Below are 21,211 nucleotides of genomic sequence, written 5' to 3'. Positions count from 1 at the left end.
CACAATGTGACTGGTGACAATCTCTTGTTCTGCAGAGGGAGGGAGGGAGAGAGGAGGCAGCAGCAGGGGACACACACACACACACACGCACCCACACACAGAGGGGCAGGGATGTGAAGAGGGTGCTCATGCACGCGCGCGCACACACACACACACACACGCGCACACCTCCTGATTCAGCGGAACAGATTTATTCGTCACCTCTCCCTGCAGCAGACTCACGAGGCGCGCGCCTGCTGCAAAACACCAGGCAATCCCCACACAAACCCTGCAGCGTGCACCTGCCCCGGCCCTCCTCATCCCACCACCACCACCACCACCCGTCTGTCTGAGTGGATTAACGGCTCTGGTGCAACCCGGACTGCGGCTCACACAGACGCAGGAGCTGGAGGAGCTGGAGACGCACCGGGAGTGATGGGAGAGCCGAAAAGCGACGACTGCATTGAGGATGCGCCCATTGAGGAGCTGCGGGACAAATAGATAGAGGAACAGCCAGAGCTCTTTATTTCTGCATCTCTGATCAGAAAAACAAAAACAGCCTACAGCTCCGTCCATCCCTGCTGCAGGGAGATGTCCATCACTATGGGATAGATGCACAGAAAAAAGCCAGTCCTGCCCGTTGCCATGGATACCAGCACGCGAAAATTCACAGTGCGGAGGTGGTTCTCCATCTACCTGAAGAACAAGGCGGCGAGGAGCAAGAACAACACCGGCTTCTGTCAGCTGGAGGTGAGTGCGTGTGTGCGGGGGCAAACTCGGAGACGGGTGCACGCCGGGAAGGAGGGTCACATGCACGGCTGCACCATGCATGAGAATGTGGCCGTGAAGTAATGGAAAAAGAAGCACCGGGCTCATTATGTGCTGGATGAGAGGATGTGAGGGGACACGGTGCGCACATGGGAGCGGGTGCGCGTTGTTTGGATTGTTGTGGACGTGGAGTCACTGCAGCGTCATTACAGCTGTTGCTCTGCGTGTCCGTCAGGACAACAGAAAACAGAGGACACTGTGTTTTCATACAGAGAGAGGGGGGGTGGGGGGTGTTATGGAAATGCAGTCAGACAGAAACACTAACAAGCGGCGAGGCAGGCACGTTGACAGATGAGTGGATACAGACAGATTGATTCAGTGCATGGCAGCAGTGGGGGGTCTATTTATAGCCCAAACAAACCAGTGAGGAGAGATGGGCAGTCTGCTGTTTGCAGCACATCCACCTGTACGTCTGGGATATAAATAGAAAAGAAACTCCCCTCCTCTCTCCTTTGTTGTTGTGGCTGCTGCTGCTGCTGATTCAGCTTGACGGGCTATCTACCTGTGTGTGTGTGTGTGTGTGTGTGTGTGTGTGTGTGTGTGTGTGTGTGTGTGTGTGTGTGTGTGTGTGTGTGTGTGTGTGTGTGTGTGTGTGTGTGTGTGTGTGTGTGTGTGTGTGTGTGTGTGTGTGTGTGTGTGAGAGAATGAGTGAGTGAGTGAGTGAGTGCTTGTTCTCCTCACCAGCAAATGTCTGCCTGCTTGCGTTTGTTTACCTGTTTGGTCGACTGTCCGTCTCCATCTGTGAGGAGATGTTTTGATGCTCCGTGCGTGGATGCTCTCTTTTCTCAGAGCTCAGGGTCAGCTTCATATCAGCATCAGCAGATGTTGACGGAGCTGGAGTCGAGGCCTCGAACCTGTTTCTTTCAGGTTGATGGATGTCACTCCTGCTGCCATGGTTAAGGAATAAAGTGGTGATTAATCTTTTAAAGCAGATGTCTACTCCGCTCTCTGCGGGCTGAAACTCACACCTCAGGCCACGTACCAATGCTGCTGAGCACACTATCATATACTGCAATGCTCAATTCAAAGAGCTACATTGAATAGTAACTCCAACCTGATGGGATCACCCCGGCCATCACACCCAGGAGTCTGCAGCAGTTGTTATTTCATTATATACTCAGTACATCTGCACACCTGTAAGGTTTTATGACATCTCGCAGAGTTGTGGTGTCCACAAATAAACATCTGTGTCACGTTGCTCAAAATAACTCTGTGGTATTTCCTGCTACGATAGATGTTAACTACCTGCAAAGAGCTTCTCTCATCTTGATGACCACGTCAGGCCCTTTACAGTTCAGTTTTGACATTCACACAGTAGTTTCAAGGTTCAGGTTTTATTTGTCATATGCAGGTGAACACAGGGTCATCAGTACAATGAAAGGTGTTGGACAAGAAGAAACCAGTCAGCTCAGCAGTGCAATAGTTAAATTCAAATTAAAGCAAGGTAGAAAGAGCCTGCTATAAAAAAAAGTCAAATACAATACAAAACTAAAACTACATACATTTAAATTTGAAGTGGGACATTTGTTGCAAATGAGCTAGCGAGTGTGTGTGGATAGTTATTGCACCGTGTGTGCATCAGTTGTTTCACATATTTCCAAATAAAGTGCAAACAGGCAGGAAAACAGCTGTGCAGAGGGTTGTTAGTCATGAGTTGACTGCAGGTTCAGGATCCCGAAGGCCTGATGGTAGAAACTGTTCTTAAGCCTGGTGGAGCGTGCAGTCCTGCTCCTGTACCTTCTGCCAGATGGTACCAGTGGAAGAACAAATGTTCGCTGAACTGGCTCGGAGCACTCGTTGGTGCAGCCAGCTCACGGCGCAACAGGAAGTACATCTCTCTGCAGCATTGTCTCTATCACACGTTCCCTCACACACTGTTGGCACAGCCGTCAGAGGCCATTTGGGGTCCAGTATCTTACCCAATGCCCCCTTACAGGGGAGACTGGGATCGGACCTCTGACCTTCTGGTTAGTGGACGACCCGCTCTTCCTCCTGCGCCAGGATATTTTACCATGATCACAGCCACACGGTCACGGCCGGTAAACAGTGTGTTGGAAAGTTCAAACCCAACCTGACATGCTCAGTTTTTTAGAACGTGGCCCTCTCATTTGAACACTTCTAAATAATAAACTTTACACGTTGTTTGTTACCTTATTTAAATAATGTAATCACTATGAACTGATACTGGTCCACATAAGCAAGCCTCAATTTAGAAGTGTAGTGAAACACTGTTTAAAAATGATAACAGATAATTCTTTGTCATCCCAGATGTTGCAATCTAGGGTGTGGATCTGCAGTTACTGTCATGTCAGCATATTGGTATTCCTTCAGCTTTGTTTCCTCGATGAGCATGAGCTGAGGGATTACCATCAGGGAATCTACGACCTCTTTTTTTGTTATTTCTTTTGAGAAATTCAAACTGATTTCTACAGAAACTTCTTTTAAACCGTTAAAAGACGTTTCCCCTACTGGCAGAGTTTGTTCTTGCAAATGAAATAAGTATTAATGGTTGAATTTTAGTCCCATAAATTGCTTTGTTGCATTCTTCTCTTAAGGGTGAACTGTAACAGGAAAACAAACGAGCTGTGCTATTAACACAGTGTCAACGCTGATGACAGAAACAGCAGAAAAGAACTTCAATCTTATTTTTGGCTTCACACTGAAGACTGACACTCACAAAGGAGGAGTAGATCTCATTCCATGATCAGAAGAGGTTTCTGACAGTGGTATACACCTGCTTATTAAAGTCACAATGCGTCTTTGGAACATGAAAAACAATAGGAAACCCTGATTCACTGCTCACAGCAGAAGTGACTATGTTCCCACGTGCAGCTTGACAAGCAAATGAAACCAGATTTTTATCACGTAGGACAAATGCACTGCAATTGTTTACTATTTCAGCACCATGCCAAACTGCACATGTGAAAGTTTTGAACCAAGTGCCTCCTCTCCGGGGGGGGGAAACCTCATGGGAGGAAGAACCACAAAAATCTCACAATCATGCTGCTGAAGCTCATGGAAGCTGTTAGAACAAAATCTAATTTGAGCGACTGTCTGTCACTGATTACTGACTCCCGTAAGCATTTCATACTAGATTGAAAGTGGGTGTAAAGCTCTTATCATTGAAAAGACGCGGACAGCTTCGCGCAGTTACAGTAGATCGTCACACTGACCAGTCTGAGCGGTGCCTCAGGTCGGCAGCTGATCATGCGCCTCACTGAGCAAACTGAATGGACTGAAAACATTAAGCGTTCACCTCGCCGCCGCTGACCTCAGCCCACACCTACCCAGCAAGAACATAATGGCTCATAGACAACCAGCTCTGTGTGTGTGTATGTGACAGAACAGGCTACTTTATTATCGTCTTTGTCTAATCAGCATAACTCTTTGATTGGCAGTAGAATGTGTTTGGATGCACATTTCCCTTTAATTTCCTCCATCGCCTTGTTCAAGTCTTGAGTTATTTTCAATGGCTGCATTTTTTCTCCGTTCTTTTCTTGTTGTTGTGGCCCTTTTGTCGTAATGAATTGGAATATAACATCCATTGTCTGTTCTCTATAGGATGAAAGCATACTGAAGGAGATTGACATCAGCCACCACGTTAAGGAGGGCTGTGAGAAAGCAGACCCTTCTCAGTTCCAGCTGCTCAAAGTGCTGGGGCAGGGCTCCTATGGAAAGGTACGGTATACAGGCTGTCGACTGAGACCTACATACATCAGACCACATCTCGTCACAACGCCAGGCAGGGTGGGGATCTGACTGAGGGTCATGAGATCAGTGCTGACACCATGGGCCTGACAGTAACACACCAGGCCCAAGGCTCACTGCTGCATGCAGGCTTCCCTATGAGGTCTATTATAACTAGGCTGGGCGATACGGCTAAATAATATATTGAGATAAAAACATATATATATATATATACATACATATATAAAGTGATACATGATTATTGATATTGCACTAGTATTAACACATTTGGATTCTCTGTTTAGATGTGACTAACAATTTCCCTATGGTTTCTTCTACTAACAACACTTTATGCACATAAATGCTGATATACAACGCACACATTTTCAACTCATGCTGGTTGTTAAATGTTATAACAGCCTCTTAGAAATATAAACAGTTTCAAAATCTTCTGAGTCAGAAAACGTGATGATGTCAGTGCTGGCGATGATTTCTCAGGTGTTTCTGGTGAGAAAGATCCGAGGGGTGGACAGAGGACAGCTGTATGCCATGAAGGTCCTGAAGAAAGCCACGCTGAAAGGTAAACATGAAAACGTTCAGCTACAAACACTCTGACATGTGAAGAGACAAATTATTAATATATAGGAAATGTAAAAAGGTTTTTGCTTCCTATGCCCGGTTAAAGAAAAGCACTTGTATTTATTTAAATAGCACTTTTGGTTATATATTTGTAGCATCCAAAAACATTTACTGGATTACTGAATCTTGACTGAAATGTGTCACACTGCAATAACAGTCTTGTTCTTTATCAGTGGTCATTTGTTCAGAGTTATGTTATTCTCACAGTGACCTACATTCAGGAGGATTTAAGGTACAAGGTGTTCATTCGGGAACACTTTGTCGTGATTTAACCATTTATTGCACAAATGGGAAAACAGTTAAACTTGGCTCCATTCTTTGGACGCTCCCTGGATTAGTCACACAGCTAAGATAAAACAGGGAGCACAAGCAAAAAGGTGGTATTTAAATGGGCAGCTTTGTTGAGCGAATGGGCTGCGGTTGGTGAGGGACTGACGAGCAGCCATAAACCAGTCGGTGGCTGACAGCTTATGACAGCTGAGCACAGGACTCCGTGTCCTGCATGAACTTGTACAATTTGTACTTTTGATTCAGACAAACTGGTTTGCGTTGAATGGGATTATTGTAAACAAGGAGGTGCTGTAAAATCAGGTTGAGATGGCATGTGCTGATTTAGTGTCTTTGTAGAAGCCTTAATCCTCTTAACCTGCGGCCCCCAGAATTTAAATAGTTATGGTCTCCTCCTGTCAAGGAGACGGATGCTGCAGTAACACTGTGATGGTAGTTTCCACTGCAGAATATAGACCCTGGAACGCTGGGATGGCTCTAATCCCATCTCCACGTTTTCAATTAACTAAATGCAGTTTCAACCTAAATATAACATACACACGGTATTAGAGGCTCGTCACATTTTATCCGCATTCAGACAGAAGGAACTGAATGTAACGGCATTAATCAGATTGCACTTTGCCCACTGTGTCCTGTTTAGTCCGGGATCGTGTGCGGTCTAAAATGGAGAGAGACATTCTGGCAGAAGTGAACCATCCATTTATAGTGAAACTGCACTACGGTAAGTCTGACTGACTGACTGTTGCTGATTTGAATATCGCTCTCTCTAAAATAGTGTGTCCCCATATGTTACAACCCAGAAAAAGAATGTTACAGAATTACATGTCAAATGTTAAAGAATTGGACAGAATTTATTGAAATACTCCCCTTAAGAACACGTTCAAACATACAGACAACAGCATTACATGCACAGCTACTAGACTGGACTTAAAGTAAATTAAAAGCTCAGACAGTTTGTCTTGAGATTAAAAAAAAGGAGATGATCAGAGGCAAAGGAAAAACAAGAAGAGGAAGATTATTCCAATCAGAGGGAGCTTTGCATTTGAATGAACTATGTCTTATTTCTCTAGGAATTCTGGGGAAATTGTATTTGTCTGAGTGGATCGGAACCAAAAACTGTTTCAAAACAGGAGGGCAATTAAAACTCATTTTAAAATTAAGTCAATACAATGGAATTGCCCTCTCGATTTGTGTTCCAACCAGTTAGGTGATTTGAATGTAAAACAGTGTTGAGTTTCACAGTATCGACACCTCAGGCCGAGTACACATTTAAACAAAGCATTACGCAGCTTAAGATGATTGTCTGAGGTGTTTTGATGAATGAATAATTCTTTATGTTAAACTTTTCCATACAAGAGTTGGAATTCTGAGATAAAGGTGTCAACTGATCAAACGTTACAAATGTTATCAAGCCACCGTTTTGCTTCACATTCACATCAGATATCTGTGGCAACCTGACAGATCATATCCAGAGCAGAGATTCATGGATTGGATGAAAATGAAAAAAAGAAATTGTTGTGATGCTAATTGTGTGTGTGTGTGTGTGTGTGTGTGTGCGTACGTGTGTGTGCGTGTGTGTGTGCTTGCATGTGTGTGCTTGCGTGTGTGTGTGTGTGTGTGTTTGTGTGTGTGTGTTTGTCAGCCTTCCAGACAGAAGGGAAGCTCTATCTGATCCTGGACTTCCTGCGAGGAGGAGACCTTTTCACTCGTCTGTCGAAGGAGGTAGGTGTGGACTGATTTGGCTCCTTCTCTCTTTCACCGTCTCCACAGAGAAAAAAAACACTTACAAGCCTTTATTTTCCGAGGTCTGTCATATATATTATATATAACACTGATGCAGAATCAATAGGAGTGAATATACCTGCCATCACTCTCCTTGTCAATGCTGTTTTGTTTTGACCGTCACCTCTATCACTTTGATACTGATGCATTAGCCTGTCAGTAAACACAAGACCCAACAAGTGACAAGCAATTGTTTTCTATTGAGCTGTAGCTTTCCCAAACTAACCCAATTCTATCATATTTGATTCACAATGCTGCCTTTTAAACATTTTTGAATATTTTGCCGATGTCTTTTTTGATATTTTGTGTTTTATCGTCATGTACCAATTCTCTTCCACATCTCTACCGGTACCAGGTCATGTTTACAGAAGAGGATGTGAAGTTCTACCTTGCAGAGTTGGCCCTGGCCTTGGACCATCTACACAGTCTGGGCATCATCTACAGGGACCTCAAGCCTGAGAAGTACGTAAGGCTCCCAATTGTCTATCCGTTTATTTTACAAAATTATTTAAAAACCGGATTGTAATATTAATTTCACCCAACAGTATTCTGCTGGATGAAGAAGGACATATTAAGATAACGGGTCAGTTCATCCAATCGCGGACTATCTTCTATATTATCTTCTGTTTTTGTGTTTTTATGTGTTTTTTCATGACATAGTTCTGTCTCCTCTCCATCTCTCAGACTTTGGATTGAGTAAGGAAGCCATCGACCATGATAAAAGAGCGTATTCCTTCTGTGGAACAATAGAGTACATGGCTCCAGAGGTTGTAAACAGGAGGGGACACACGCAAAGTGCTGACTGGTGGTCATTTGGGGTGCTCATGGTAAGAATTGAAATATTGACTTCTCATCTTAAAGGTTCAGTGTGTAGAATTTTGGGACACCTAGTGGTGAAGTTGCATGTTGCAGCTTAACACCCCTCACTTCACCCTCCCCTTCCAAACATGAGAGAGACCCCGTGGTAGCCTTCAGTTGTAATAAAAAGGTGTTAGGTTTGTCCAGTCTGGGCTACTGTAAAAAAAACATGGCGGCCTCCGTAGAGAGGACCCGCTCCTGATGTAAATATAAACTATTTAAACATAAAGGTTCCATTTTAGCATAAACAACAACAATTCTTACAATTTAGATGAAACACACTTGTGAAAACATCACTAGGATTATTTTATATTCAATTTCTGCCAATAGATCACTTTCACCTAAATCTTACACAGTGAACCTTTAAGCTGTACGAGTTTCATGTTTTGGGTGCTGTAGTGTATATTCATGCCTGTTATTAAAAACACCAGACACATAATATAATAATATACGTATGAGACAAGGACTCAGCCCTTAGATCATGTGCCGGTGTCCTCATTTTTCTTAATTTCTACTTTCTTCCGGCAATAAATGTATTATCGTGTGTGGCAGAATGGCCCCATCGCTTTCAGTAATCATGCATCTGCTTGATTCTGCTTGGTTTGTTAGTCTGGTGGCTTATTTTACTCATAATGAAAAGGAGATTAACGTTCACTGACAGCTGGCAGTTACATCAGGGCACCAGGGAAAGGTGTCACCCCCTCTCTGCCCTTGGCAAGTATTTGGAATTTAGAAAATTCAAAAAACCAACCCAAACAAATTCCACGTCTAAATTGTCCTGCTGAACTACACAGGGGTTTGAAAACTGAAGAAGGAAGAGATATAAATTAAAACAGTATTTATGGAAAAATCCATAAGTAGGATTTTCATTTAATTGGAAACATTGTACTGTAATTTTTGGGACAGTATTTCAGACGTGCTGACAGATTTGTTGCCACTCATAAAAGTCATCAGGCTGTTTTATGAGCTCCATTAATCTATACCAGGACAAGTTATGCGTTTTATAATTCTATATATTGGATTCATATTTCGTGGAGGTTAATAATGTTCTTTATAATTTATTTATGTATCTCTAGCTAGTGATGTAATATTTAACATTTTACTAGTTATCAGTCTCTGTTTTAGGCGTAGACTGCTGCACAGTTTGTTGAAACAAATTTATTAGATTATTATCGAAATACAACATGATCTACTATTAACTCGACTATATTTTTCTTACATATGGCAAACAGACATACAGGTGATTGAAATAGTTCTTTAAGTGTTGTTTAGTTTTGACACTAAGGTTCATAAAAGTCACTGATTAAAAATGATTATTAATGTATGATAATCTTTGTGCATTTTTTTTTACATTTTATTTATAAAGACGAAGTAAAACAATAAAGAGAACACAACAAACAATAAACAAGCTGCCAGATCTAAAGAAATACAAAAGACGATCAGTCCAAATTGTCCGAAAAGTCCAGAAGTGGGTTGAGGGTCAGTCCATGTGATACAAACCGGGTGTGGCCGAGGAAGGTCCAAAGAGAGGACCAGAAAACCCAGAGTCCTGTCAGATCAGGCCCAGTGCAGTGCTATTCAGTGATAAGCAGTAAACAGTGTAATAAAACATAAGCAATATATTTATTTCTCAGACTGACGCCTCTCTCTGCGAATCTGCTCGATGAAGTGTCCCCAGATCTTAAGAAACTTAAAGTGGGAACTTGACAGAGCAAATTTCTTTGAGGTATAAACATGAAACCATGTCATTACGCCATTTATTAAAGCAAGGAGGAGAAACAGATTTGTACTCCCGCAGACTAACCCTTTTAGCTTTTAGCATACCGAACATTAGGGCTTGACTGATGGAAGAGTCACTATCAGGAATTAACTGTGTGCTGTAAATGTCACTGTATTGAAATATGTCCTCCCAAAAACTCCTAAACTTGGGGCAGAACCAGATAGTGCACTCGTTTTAAATAAAATATCAAAGCATTAACAGTTCCTAATGTTGCAATGAATGAAACTTGCATTGAGTATAAACGTTTGACACACTTTCCATTTGACGTGTTCTGATCCTTTGTTATCGTCTGTTTTCTAGTTTGAGATGTTGACAGGATCGTTACCATTCCAGGGAAAAGATCGAAAAGAAACAATGGCATTTATTCTGAAGTAAGACTGAACAAACTGTTTGCATTTATTATTGTTATCCCTAAAGCCTTTAATTGATCACCAACTCCTAATAAAGTGTGTGGATACAGATTTTTAAATTGTTGAGTTTTAAATTGTTTAACAATATTTAGCATATATTTTTGATGTGTTATGTTTCATTAGTGTTGTGTTCTCTGTGTCTGAGAGAAGTAACAGTGGTTTTCCTTATACACAGCAAGAACAGGAAGTTATTTCATTTAGCTTCTATATTCTGATAACTTCCTCTTTCCCACTGCAGCTTCTTTTCTATGTTGTATATTATGATTCACACTATTGGTTGTTCACACTGAGAGTACATTAACATGTTTCTTGTTTTGTCTTCACAGGGCTAAACTGGGAATGCCACAGTTCCTCAGTCCTGAGGTGCAGAGTTTATTAAGAGCGCTCTTTAAGAGGAACCCTGCTAATCGACTAGGTAGTGTATACGACACAGGTCTTACATGGAGGGATGCAAAAAAATGTAATGGAGACAGTGAGGCAGCGCAGAATTATTTAGAAAAACAGGTCGGTTAATATGAAGCAACTTGCACATAAGTCCTGGGGAGATAAAGCTATAAACCCTCATCCTGGTGTAGTAACGTTATATTCAACAAATCTGTCCTGTTAATAGTTCTGATGACGTCACTTAAACAATAGAAAAGCTAAAGCAATGGTTTGTATTTCACAGCTTTACATTACATTACATATCACGTAGCTGAGGCTTTTATCCAAAGCGACTTACAATAAGTGCATTCAGCTGCCACATGTACACGATAGCTCTGTGAAGTGACACCATTTGTGTCCAAGCAGCCGAATCCTTACGGTGGTCCGTTAGAAATACAAAAAAAACTGTTTTCCTTCTCCCTGTGTGTCGATTTAGTTTATAATGAATGGGTGTTTTTGCCAAACAGATGTACGATGAACAATGACACCATTCTCTCCATCTGCCTGTGTCTGTGTGACTGATAGGTGCGGGACCAGATGGAGTGGAAGAAATAAAAAGACATCGCTTCTTTGCGTCAATAGACTGGATTGTAAGTACAATGTGTCAGACTATTCTTCATTCGACTTCATTTTAAGCCATCTATAGCCCACTTTTAAAAATTATACTGTTAACTTGTATTATACAAATGTCATTATACACAAGCTGTATACACAATGCAGACAAATAACTTCTCTCTGGATGCTGTAGTTGTTGTTTCATATCGTCGAAATCCTGCAGCTGTTCTTCCACTTCCTCTGAAGATGCCGACAAATATTAAACATCCTTATAGTTTTTGTTTAGTGTCAAAATCCCAAACTTCCCCTCGTGGGTGTCTTACCCAACTTGAGTGGAACTAATCCTCTTATCTATAATAACCTTTCTCACACGGAAAATGTGTTAATGTGCAAATGCTCCGGCTCCAATCATTGCCCTTTGATAGCGTCATTTAACCTTGACATCCACCCGACGTGCGCTGCTTCAAAAGGACCATTCTTCCAGCTATGAGCTTCTATTTAAGAAGCCTGTCAAACATCACAGAATCATGCTGAGGGATTCCTTTTGTTCATGGCGAAGTGGAAAGCTCTTCCTTTAGGTCGTTGGGTTACATGTCAGCAACATTCAATGCTGCAGAGGCCTTACGCTGCATCCCCCCCCTGACACGAGCAACTCAGCAAAATGTCATTAGTGAAGAGCAGAGCACTTATGTAACTACTGTATACGGGATGATTTCAGGGTTTTATTAACATAATTTTGTACAGTATGTGCTGCACAGTGTGAGTGGGAATACCAGCTTCCCCCTGTGTAAAGAATAAACATCTTCTTTGCCACAAATTTAATGGTAACCATACTGCCTGCATATGTATCTATAGTGTAGATACATATAGATTCTACACTAAGCTAAAAAGAACTTAGAGACCTTGTGGTCAAACTGTTGAATCCATTTTTTATCGGCGATGTTCGGAGGGGTCTGTGATTCCTGTTTATCCGCTGTTGTGAGATGTGATGCTCTCATCTCTAACAAAATCCACCATTATCTGCTTCACATGCTCACTAATCTCTGCCCTCGCCACCGGCTCGCACATTAGTCCTCACCATTACTTTTACTACCTACTCGCCTCCTGCCAAACACAACATTTTCCTATTTACAGATGGTGTCGCTGGCTTGATGTGACAAGCTATCAGTAAGAGGCTTACGTTCTCCTCCACACTATGCTAATTAAATCACTGCGCAGCATCAGGCCCAGTGAGCCCTCGCTGCGTCGGCATCCTCTCCGTGTTTATCGGGAATCTTGTTTGACTTTCTTTTTTTTCCCATTTTAATTTTGAGGAATTTCTTTCATAAATCTGATGAAAGTGACAGAGCCGGGAACATCTCAGCAGCTGAGCAGCACAGAGGATGTCCATTGCAAATCAAATAGTAAATATCAGTGTGCGCTAGTGGTCACAGACCCACCATGAATAAAGCTTTAGCAACCTTTCCCCCAATGTTGCTGTTGTCTGCTGCAGTTATTTAATGTGTTAACAACTGACACTGCAAAAGTGACACCTGCAGGCCATACTTAGTATTACACTTACTCAAAGGAAAAAAATATGATCTGAATTCTCGTCTGGTACATGATGGGCAGAGCAAAGCTTTCATTCGGCTTCGCATTACACTACCTAAAATAACATAGATTACTTTTTCATCACTGTCTTTTAAATCATCATCCAAACACGCCAAATATTATTTCCTGGCCTAGTTTATATTGACATTCTTTATTTTATTCACTTCTGTTCAGATTAAAGTTTATTTCTTTTAGTTTATTCTCTGATCTTCTCATTAAGTTTTAAGATCAGGCTGTGTGACGGTTGTGGAACACAAGTCGTATAATCCAGTGACATTACAAACAACTATAATACTATAATAATGCTTAAAGTTTTGTTGGTGACTCTTTTCACGATACGTTTACATTCTGTTGTCTTGTAAAGTTGCTCCATCTGTTGTTGTTGTTGTTTTCTGTAGAAGTTGTTCAAGAGGGAAATGAGGCCTCCTTTCAAACCAACTGTCGGGAGACCTGAGGACACTTTTCATTTTGACCCAGAGTTCACCTCCAGAACACCAACTGGTAACCAACACACACACACACACACACACACACACACACACACACACACACCCACACCCACACACACACACACACACACACACACACACACACACACACACACACTGTTATATTGTAGATATTGATACGTATACATACCATACAATGCATGGATTAAATCAAGAAGTGTATCAGAAGATCATAGAAAACTACTGTGTTCATATTTGTATCTTTGTGTGTTTGCATATCCAGATTCTCCGGGCATCGCTCCCAGTGGGAACACACACCAGCTCTTTCGCGGTTTCAGCTTTGTGGCAACGAATCAAAATCAGGAGGCCAGTGTTGCTCCAGTGGCGACTTCTCGTCAGGAGGTCACCAACATGGACCCCATCGCACAGGTAACTGTGTCTGTAAGAAAACAGCTCATGTGCTGACCACAGCTTATTAAATACTGTCACACACATTTAATAAAGTCATTGAGTAAATCACTGAATTAAACTCTGTGACACATAAACAGTCTGTATAATAAAGGGACTTATGTTTAATGATGCTCACATTTATAACTGTTACCGTCATGGCCGACCGTCAGCACCTTACTAAACAAAGCAGTTACTCACACACTTAATAACTCTATGTTCTCTGCGTGGACTTCTGTTCCCCACAGCATCTCCGTGGTGACGTAGCGTTCAGTGAGGTTTACGAGCTGAAGGAAGAAGTCGGACAGACTGCGACCTCTGTCTGCAAAAGGTGTCTGCACAGAGTTACTGCTGTGGAGTATTCAGTGAAGGTACTGGACACTAAACCTCATACAAAGTGTGCAGATGTTCTCTTCACTTTTCAGTTCAGGTCAGTGCTGGGTTAAACAGTGGGTGAACGCAGTGCTTCAATAAAAGGTAGAGCTCTTTATTGTGGACGATGGCAATAACAATAAAAAGGCACTGACAAACATCCACTGAAACAACACAATAAAACACCATAAGAGAGCCGTTCGGTTGCGTTGAGCTAAAAGTGCAAAATACTTAATATCTTTAACAATACTTCAAGTTAAAAGGAATAAATACATTAATTAAATCTTCCCAACCTAGTCTGCATATTCTGGATGAGTGAACCATTACGGGAGGAAGTTTGATTATTAAACAAAGCCTCTGAAACAATCTGCTAAGTTCATCCTGACCTTTAGAATATTCTGTTTTTCACAATGTGTCCTGTTTGTTTCCAGATATTTGAAAAAACGAGGAAAGATCCATCAGAGGAGATTGAGATTCTGTTGAGATATGGACAGCATTCAAATATTATCACCCTGAAGGATGTAAGTGTAACACAGCCGCACCTCACAACTGTATAATGCTGCATAACTGTAAAATTCAGTGAGGAACTGTAGATCTTTGTTTACCACATCATTATGTAGAGGATATCATTATTTTCCTTCAGCATTTTAATAAGCTACATTTCTCCCTGTAGGTGTTTGATGATGGTCAGAGTGTTTTCCTGGTCCAGGATTTACTGAGAGGCAAAGAGCTGCTGGACAGAGTTCTGACGGTGCCAAGTTTCACAGAGAGAGATGCATCAGACATCGTCTGCACGCTGGCCAAGACTGTGGAATATTTACACTCACTGGGGGTGAGATGGAGACACAGAGGGAAAAAAAGATATTTGTTGGAACTCTAAACACAGGACTTCATGATGTTGTTATGCTGACTCGCAAAATACTTAATGTCTCTGCTTGATTTAGAAGATTCAGCGGCAGTAAAAGCACTGTGTTGCACTGGGAAAGTCATCTTACGTTCATATGCTTTTGTCTGTGTATGTCTCTCCCTTTTCTAGGTTGTGCATCGAGACCTGAAGCCCAGTAACATCCGCTACTCCGACGACAGCGGACGTCCAGAATGCATCAGGATCTGTGATTTTGGATTTGCCAAACAGCTCCGAGCTGAAAATGGCTTGCTGATGACGCCGTGTTACACGGCTACGTTCATGGCTCCTGAGGTGCATCAGTCATCTCAATCACAACAAGTGTCTACCATTATAACACAGCCATTAAAAAATACTTTTGTCAGAGGAACTGATCTCACCCTGAAATGTTCATGTGTGTGCAGGTTCTGAAGAAACAGGGTTATGATGCAGCCTGTGACATCTGGAGTATGGGGATCCTGCTTTACACCATGATAGCTGGGTCAGTTTAGAGTTTGAAGCTCCGCCTCCTACTGTAGAACACATAGGTTTTCAATCAACTCTGCTTTGGAGGTTATTTCTAATAATCTTCTGTACAGTGGGTTTTTATCATGTCTGGATTTGATTATTTCAGAGGTAGCACATTTTAGAAAGTCCTCTATACATCTGACTTATTCTCTGTTGTTCTTGTTCACCAAACTTTTCTGTTGCACTCTGTAATTTGTATATTCACATTGGTCAGGTTCAGCCCGTTTGCCAGCAGCCCTGAGGACACAGCAGAGGAGATTCTGGCTCAAATCGGCAGCGGGAAAGTCACCATCACAGGAGGGAACTGGGACCTGGTGTCAGATGCTGCCAAGGTGAGAGTTGAACATTTTTGTGGGGGAAATGTATAGATATAAAATGGTTCTGTTGCTGATATAATAATACAATTACTGTCTAAATATACTAATACCACCTGTGTGTGTCTCCATACTGTGTGTGTGTGTGATAGGACATTGTGATTAAGATGCTCCATGTGGATCCTCACCAGCGCCTGACTGCTCCCCAGGTACTACATGTATTATGACGTATAATGTGACTTAGTGTGACCTGTTAGGTTATAGGTCAGGCTTGCTACTATTTGATGAGCTGTTGAAATAAAACCTCATGAAATCCTCATCACTGTGCTGATTCTCAGGTTCTCCGTCACCCCTGGGTTGTAGAGAGAGACCAGCTCTCTGACAGAGGTCTCACCAGACAAGATGCAGTCACCGTCAAGGTCAGACCGTTTGTGCATATGTGTGTGTGTGTGTGTGTGTGTGTGTGTGTGTGTGTGTGTGTGTGTGTGTGTGTGTGTGTGTGTGTGTGTGTGTGTGTGTGTGTGTGTGTGTGTGTGTGTGTGTGTGTGTAGATTCCCATTAGGACGAGCATATTATCTCTGTATTAATACCATATTAATACAAAGGAAACAATATCAGTGTAAATCTAAATATTTGCGACTGAAAATATAGCACTTACATTAAATTAAAACACAAACCAGTAACTCTACTCTTTAAACCTCCGATAGTAGCTTAACTTCACATTTGTTTTAAAAATTAATAGTGCAGCATAAAGATGAGTGTTTCCTGAAAATTAAATACTTTCATATTTTTTAAATATATTCAAATATATTAAAACCTTGTAAGCAGAGATTGAGTTTTGAATTTATTTTTAAATATACCCTCTGTACTTAAGTGTTTCAGTGTTTCATACAAACCCCATATTGTTTTAAATGTATTAATCTTTCAAAGTTTGTATTCTGCAATTATTTTGAAAAGTCTTTATCTCATAAATATATACTTGCATGGTTTATGTTAGCATCAATAAAATGTATTGCAATGTAATATACTGAAATATGTTCGTGTAAGTGTCCATAAGGTGGAGCTGTTTGCTAGTTATTGGTTGCTTGTATGCTGGACCACAATGCAGTCATTTCGTCAGTGTGATATAATCCGTCCGTTTATTGTGTTCCACCAGGGGGCGCTGTCGGCCACCTACTCTGCTCTGAAACGCTGCACTCCCACTCCCGTCCTGGAGCCCGTTCAGGCCTCCAGCCTGGCCCAGAGGAGAGTGATGAGGAAAGTGGGGAGTCCGGAAATTAGTTCAGACCCTAAAGACGAGGAGTAACTCCAAGGAGATGAACTGTAGGCCCAAAACATGAGAGAAGATCTACTCTTATTTTGAAAAGCACAAACCTTGTGAGGGCATGCTCGTGGGCCGATAACCTGAATGTAGCTGATCAGAGAAACGAGGATATTCAACACATGCGAGAGCTACCAGAGACATGGTGGCAGGTTTTTAAATAAACATTAGGAACTAAACCCAATTTACTAGCCTCGACATTAAGATCTTCACATCAATTTTAAATCTTAAAATTTTAAATATGATACTCTGCGATCTAAGATCCATCACATGCATCTGCACAGAGAACATGATAAATATATATATATATATATATATATATATATAATATTGACCTTGCCCTCCAGACTTTTCTATCGTCTGATCATCGTACAAAATGACCATGGATTTCTATCCATATTTACCTGTATTTTATTCATACATGTCAGAATAAAATTACGCTATAGTGCAATATATACGGATGCACTGTTACCTGCCTTGATCCAGCTGGGAAAATGTCCACCACAATCAGAGATCACCAGTTTTCTATGCCACACAACAACATGCCAAATAAGTTTCCATGTTCAGCACATTGATGTACGTCAGCCGGAGGTCATGGACAGATAAACGTTAACGCCATCTTCCAGCATCATGACTCTCAAGGTTTTTTGTCCTATCAGTCTTCTTAAATCTGCAGTTATGCATGTTACAGGCGTTAATATTCTACCAAAGGGAGTTGTAACAATACCATTGAAGTCTTACTGTTCATAATAAGCGTAATAATTTCACTGTATCTTCCAAGAAATGCAGCCTTTGCCTCTTGTAAAAAAAATATGATGTTTAATGTGTCACTGCTGCACTTCCCAGTCCAGGTGGAGCAGTCACGTGTTGTGGTGTCAACACTTAGTTTGTCGTGCGTTTTCATAACATATTCGAGACGTCATTTGGCTTCAGAGTTGTCATAAATCTGGAGAGCAGAAGCTAAACTCTTCGGCCTGTGCTACTTTGTATTATTTCAGTGAGATAGTTCATCATTCTGTGTGTGTGTGTGTGTGTGTGTGTGCTCAGCAGCCGGTTGGCTCCTGCTGTTAGTGTCTGAAAGCCAAAACGTTTGTGTCAGAGGTATGTATGAGCTGTCTATTGCTGCTGCCCCCGATTGTAACTAATGAGCTGTACGATCACAAATACGAGGTAAGACTGAGCGGCGCGGTTTGCAGACGGGAGTTGGCGCACCTGTGTGTTGGTCCAGTAGCAGTGTTGTACAGTTTACTAGTAGGAATCTAGATCATGCCGCCCCACAGTTAATAAGCATACTTACCGGTCGGAGGCGAAACTAAATATATTGTGTGTAACCAATAAGCACTGTAGCGGCAATACAGCATTTTCTGTACATATATTATTTCCTGATAGACAAACTGTATGTGTTGTGTTGCACTGCTCGACTGCGTGAGGTGGAGCCGGGGCTGATGCAACTATGAGTATGCAGACAAAGCTGTACATAGTGTGTCGTCGAGGTAAAGCTGTAAATACTGTACTGTTGAATTATTTTAAGAGGTAAATAGGTTGCGATCGTGTAAATATACTGTTCTGCACAAGCATCAGCAAACACTAACACTGTACATATTGTGTTTGCGGATATATTAATGGTACATGCAGCGTAATACTGTGATGTGCATCCATTGCTCAGAGTGTACATACTGTCTATACCCGGCCAATCTATTAAATAATTGGCTGGAATGCCAAAGTTTTACAAATAAAGGAAAAGGACAGAAAAGCAGTGAAATGAATTAAAGTGTTTTTAATCATGTATGTCATTACTTACACACGTGTGCCTGCATGTGTGTGTGTGTGTGTGTGTGTGTGTGTGTGTGTGTGTGCGGAAGAGAGGTACAAACACAAATCAGGATGTTTGGCTGAACACTCATGACTCTGATAATCGAACACTATCAGCAGGTTTCTTCTATGTGGAGTCCAACGTTTCTCATATAAACGTCTGGGTTTGAATAAGTAAAACTATGAATGCTTTTTAAATTCTTATCGCTTATGTTGCAGTACTGTTGCATTCATTTGAATATTTCTAAATATTTAAATTTAAGCCATTACCCAGACAAACAAAGCAATTACACAATCGCATAAATTTTCGCTTAATATTTCTGATACCATAAAACAGCAACTGAGCAACAAGATGTAACAGTTTGATGGTTGAATAAGCAGCAAGTGATAAAGCAGAGCTGAGATGTGGGACTTACAGCCTCTGTGTTGTCACTATAAATCTACTAATGATATACATAATTATAATATGTACGACAACAGTTAATATGACCAATGAACATGGAGCTTTTTGTTGAGATATTTTTATCCCTCATGGTTTTGTTTATTTATAATTGTAGAAAGACATGTCCTCATAAACATTAAATGCCGGGCAGCAGTTTTATTTTATGATTTGATGTCACCCCCTCTTTGTTTATTTGTGTATGGTTATAAATTTTGCTTCTTCATAAAAATAAAAAAAAGCATATAAAAAATCATGAGGGATGCTATGATGCAAGGAATTAAGTTTGAGTGAAAGCATAGCTCCAAGACAAGCACAAATAATAAGATATACAATGGTGACTTTCATTAACATACAATAAAATTATAATCAACTGTAGTTTGTGCTTTCAAAAAATACATCATAAGACACAAAATGAAACACACATACACTTGGTGTTCAGTTAGTGTGAGAAGTTTAACTAACTAAATGTGACAAATTATGAAAAGTACAATTACCAGTCTGTGCATTATCACGTCAGTGTTATTATACATTCAGCACACTGGGTCGCACCTTAACACCGAAGAAATGTGTTTCCTGAAATCAATACATCCCGTTTGTCAGAATTAGGGGAAGAAAAACAGTTCACCTGGAACTTTAAAACACAGGTTTGCCGAGGTCGTCGTTTTTTCCCTCTTCTGACTGGTTCCGACTCCTTTCAGCTGCTTCCAGATATAAATGACAAACGGTCATATTGAGCTTTTCTAGTCTTGAAGATCGCCCAAAGCTCTTTTCAGTTTTGCCATACGCCCAGCACACACACATTCACACAGTATTGCAGCACTTTCTCCATCACACATCACCCACACACTGCTGTCAGGGGCAATTTGGGGTTCAGCTTCTTGCCCAAGGACACTTCGGGCAGACTGGGAGTGGTGGAAAGTGGACGACTCGCTCTACCTCCTGAGCCACAGCTACCCAAAAAATGCTACGAGTCTGATACTGTACAGTTTAAAGTACCGATTACATATAATATTAGAAATATGATATTTTGTAGTCAATACCAAAGTATTTGTTATTATTATTTTGATAAATGTTTATTGTCATACAGTTTTATTTGGTGGGAGGTGAGTGACTGTATCTAACCTTTCTCTCCGTCCTTGATCTTGTGGCAGCAGGCACTTGTCAGAGCCACTAGATGGCAACCAATCACAGCCTTTTCTCTTTCCATTTTCTTTGCAGAAGTTCTCCCTTTAGATCCATAATCTCTGGGAAAAAAAGAAGAAGAGGGAGAAAAAAAAAAACTCTTTAATTTATATCAACCACCGCGCTCACACTCTGTTCCATAAAAGCTTTTAGCAGGTGCTGAGCTGATGTGTCAGGTGGGTGTGGCCGGCTCATCAGGCCTGACATTTAAGTGCAGTAGTGCTCTGAGCAAAAGGGATTGTAGGATATGAGTAGATACAGATGACAAGCCCCCCTGCAAAGATGATTGCAGTGGAGTGACAAGAGGAGAGCAAACAACAGATCGAGGAAGGAGAACATGTCAGGAGGGGACACATGAAAGGCAAAAGAAAGAGAGGAGAAGAGCTTCCAGAAACAATAACTCAACCCAACAATTACAGCTTCGTCAGAATTTAGATTATCTTTCATAAAAGGGAGAACTTTGATATTTAGTATTTGAAACTTGGATTTTCTTCTTTCTTCTCATTACATCTTGTTTCTTCAAGTTAAAATATTTTCTAGCTTCAACAAATCACTTAAATTTGTGTTGGCACACAATCCAATCAGCTCTGTTTTCAGGTTTTCCTTTTGAATGTCCCTTCAGTAGGAAACCTGGACGTGCTG

At 41.2% G+C, this 21,211-nt stretch overlaps 2 protein-coding genes across 3 annotated transcripts in view; one reads left to right on the top strand and one right to left on the bottom strand.

Moving 5' to 3' along the window:
• Positions 1 to 39: 39 nt before the first annotated feature.
• Positions 40 to 21,211, top strand: part of LOC117759554 (ribosomal protein S6 kinase alpha-2-like) — a 22,667-nt gene continuing 1,495 nt past the window's right edge. Inside the window, exons 1-22 of one of the 2 annotated variants that reach the window (XR_004613508.1) lie at positions 40 to 729; positions 4,369 to 4,485; positions 4,993 to 5,074; positions 6,062 to 6,142; positions 7,064 to 7,143; positions 7,559 to 7,665; positions 7,749 to 7,786; positions 7,888 to 8,030; positions 10,142 to 10,212; positions 10,578 to 10,666; positions 11,200 to 11,264; positions 13,218 to 13,320; positions 13,552 to 13,697; positions 13,964 to 14,086; positions 14,519 to 14,608; positions 14,761 to 14,919; positions 15,124 to 15,285; positions 15,396 to 15,472; positions 15,713 to 15,830; positions 15,965 to 16,021; positions 16,151 to 16,231; positions 16,969 to 18,164. Coding sequence is in view for 1 of the 2 variants with exons in the window: in XM_034581734.1 (XP_034437625.1) it covers positions 592 to 729; positions 4,369 to 4,485; positions 4,993 to 5,074; positions 6,062 to 6,142; positions 7,064 to 7,143; positions 7,559 to 7,665; positions 7,749 to 7,786; positions 7,888 to 8,030; positions 10,142 to 10,212; positions 10,578 to 10,666; positions 11,200 to 11,264; positions 13,218 to 13,320; positions 13,552 to 13,697; positions 13,964 to 14,086; positions 14,519 to 14,608; positions 14,761 to 14,919; positions 15,124 to 15,285; positions 15,396 to 15,472; positions 15,713 to 15,830; positions 15,965 to 16,021; positions 16,151 to 16,231; positions 16,969 to 17,118 (2,277 nt within the window). In the remaining variant the exon portion in view is untranslated. Of the gene's footprint in view, positions 730 to 4,368; positions 4,486 to 4,992; positions 5,075 to 6,061; positions 6,143 to 7,063; positions 7,144 to 7,558; positions 7,666 to 7,748; positions 7,787 to 7,887; positions 8,031 to 10,141; positions 10,213 to 10,577; positions 10,667 to 11,199; positions 11,265 to 13,217; positions 13,321 to 13,551; positions 13,698 to 13,963; positions 14,087 to 14,518; positions 14,609 to 14,760; positions 14,920 to 15,123; positions 15,286 to 15,395; positions 15,473 to 15,712; positions 15,831 to 15,964; positions 16,022 to 16,150; positions 16,232 to 16,968; positions 18,887 to 21,211 lie in introns of those variants that run through there. The other variant, XM_034581734.1, reaches the window with a different exon arrangement.
• The window catches only part of immp1l (inner mitochondrial membrane peptidase subunit 1), a 58,996-nt gene continuing 57,646 nt past the window's right edge, over positions 19,862 to 21,211 (bottom strand). The window contains exon 7 of the mRNA XM_034581751.1: positions 19,862 to 20,631. Coding sequence (XP_034437642.1) covers positions 20,617 to 20,631 — 15 coding nt within the window. The 3' untranslated portion in view covers positions 19,862 to 20,616. The remainder of the gene's footprint in view (positions 20,632 to 21,211) is intronic.

Source organism: Hippoglossus hippoglossus, chromosome 3 (genome assembly GCF_009819705.1).
Source record: "Hippoglossus hippoglossus isolate fHipHip1 chromosome 3, fHipHip1.pri, whole genome shotgun sequence".
Lineage (NCBI taxonomy): Eukaryota > Metazoa > Chordata > Actinopteri > Pleuronectiformes > Pleuronectidae > Hippoglossus > Hippoglossus hippoglossus.
The sequence above is the reverse complement of the archived record's forward strand: the minus strand, read 5'-3'. Positions and strand labels throughout refer to the sequence as shown.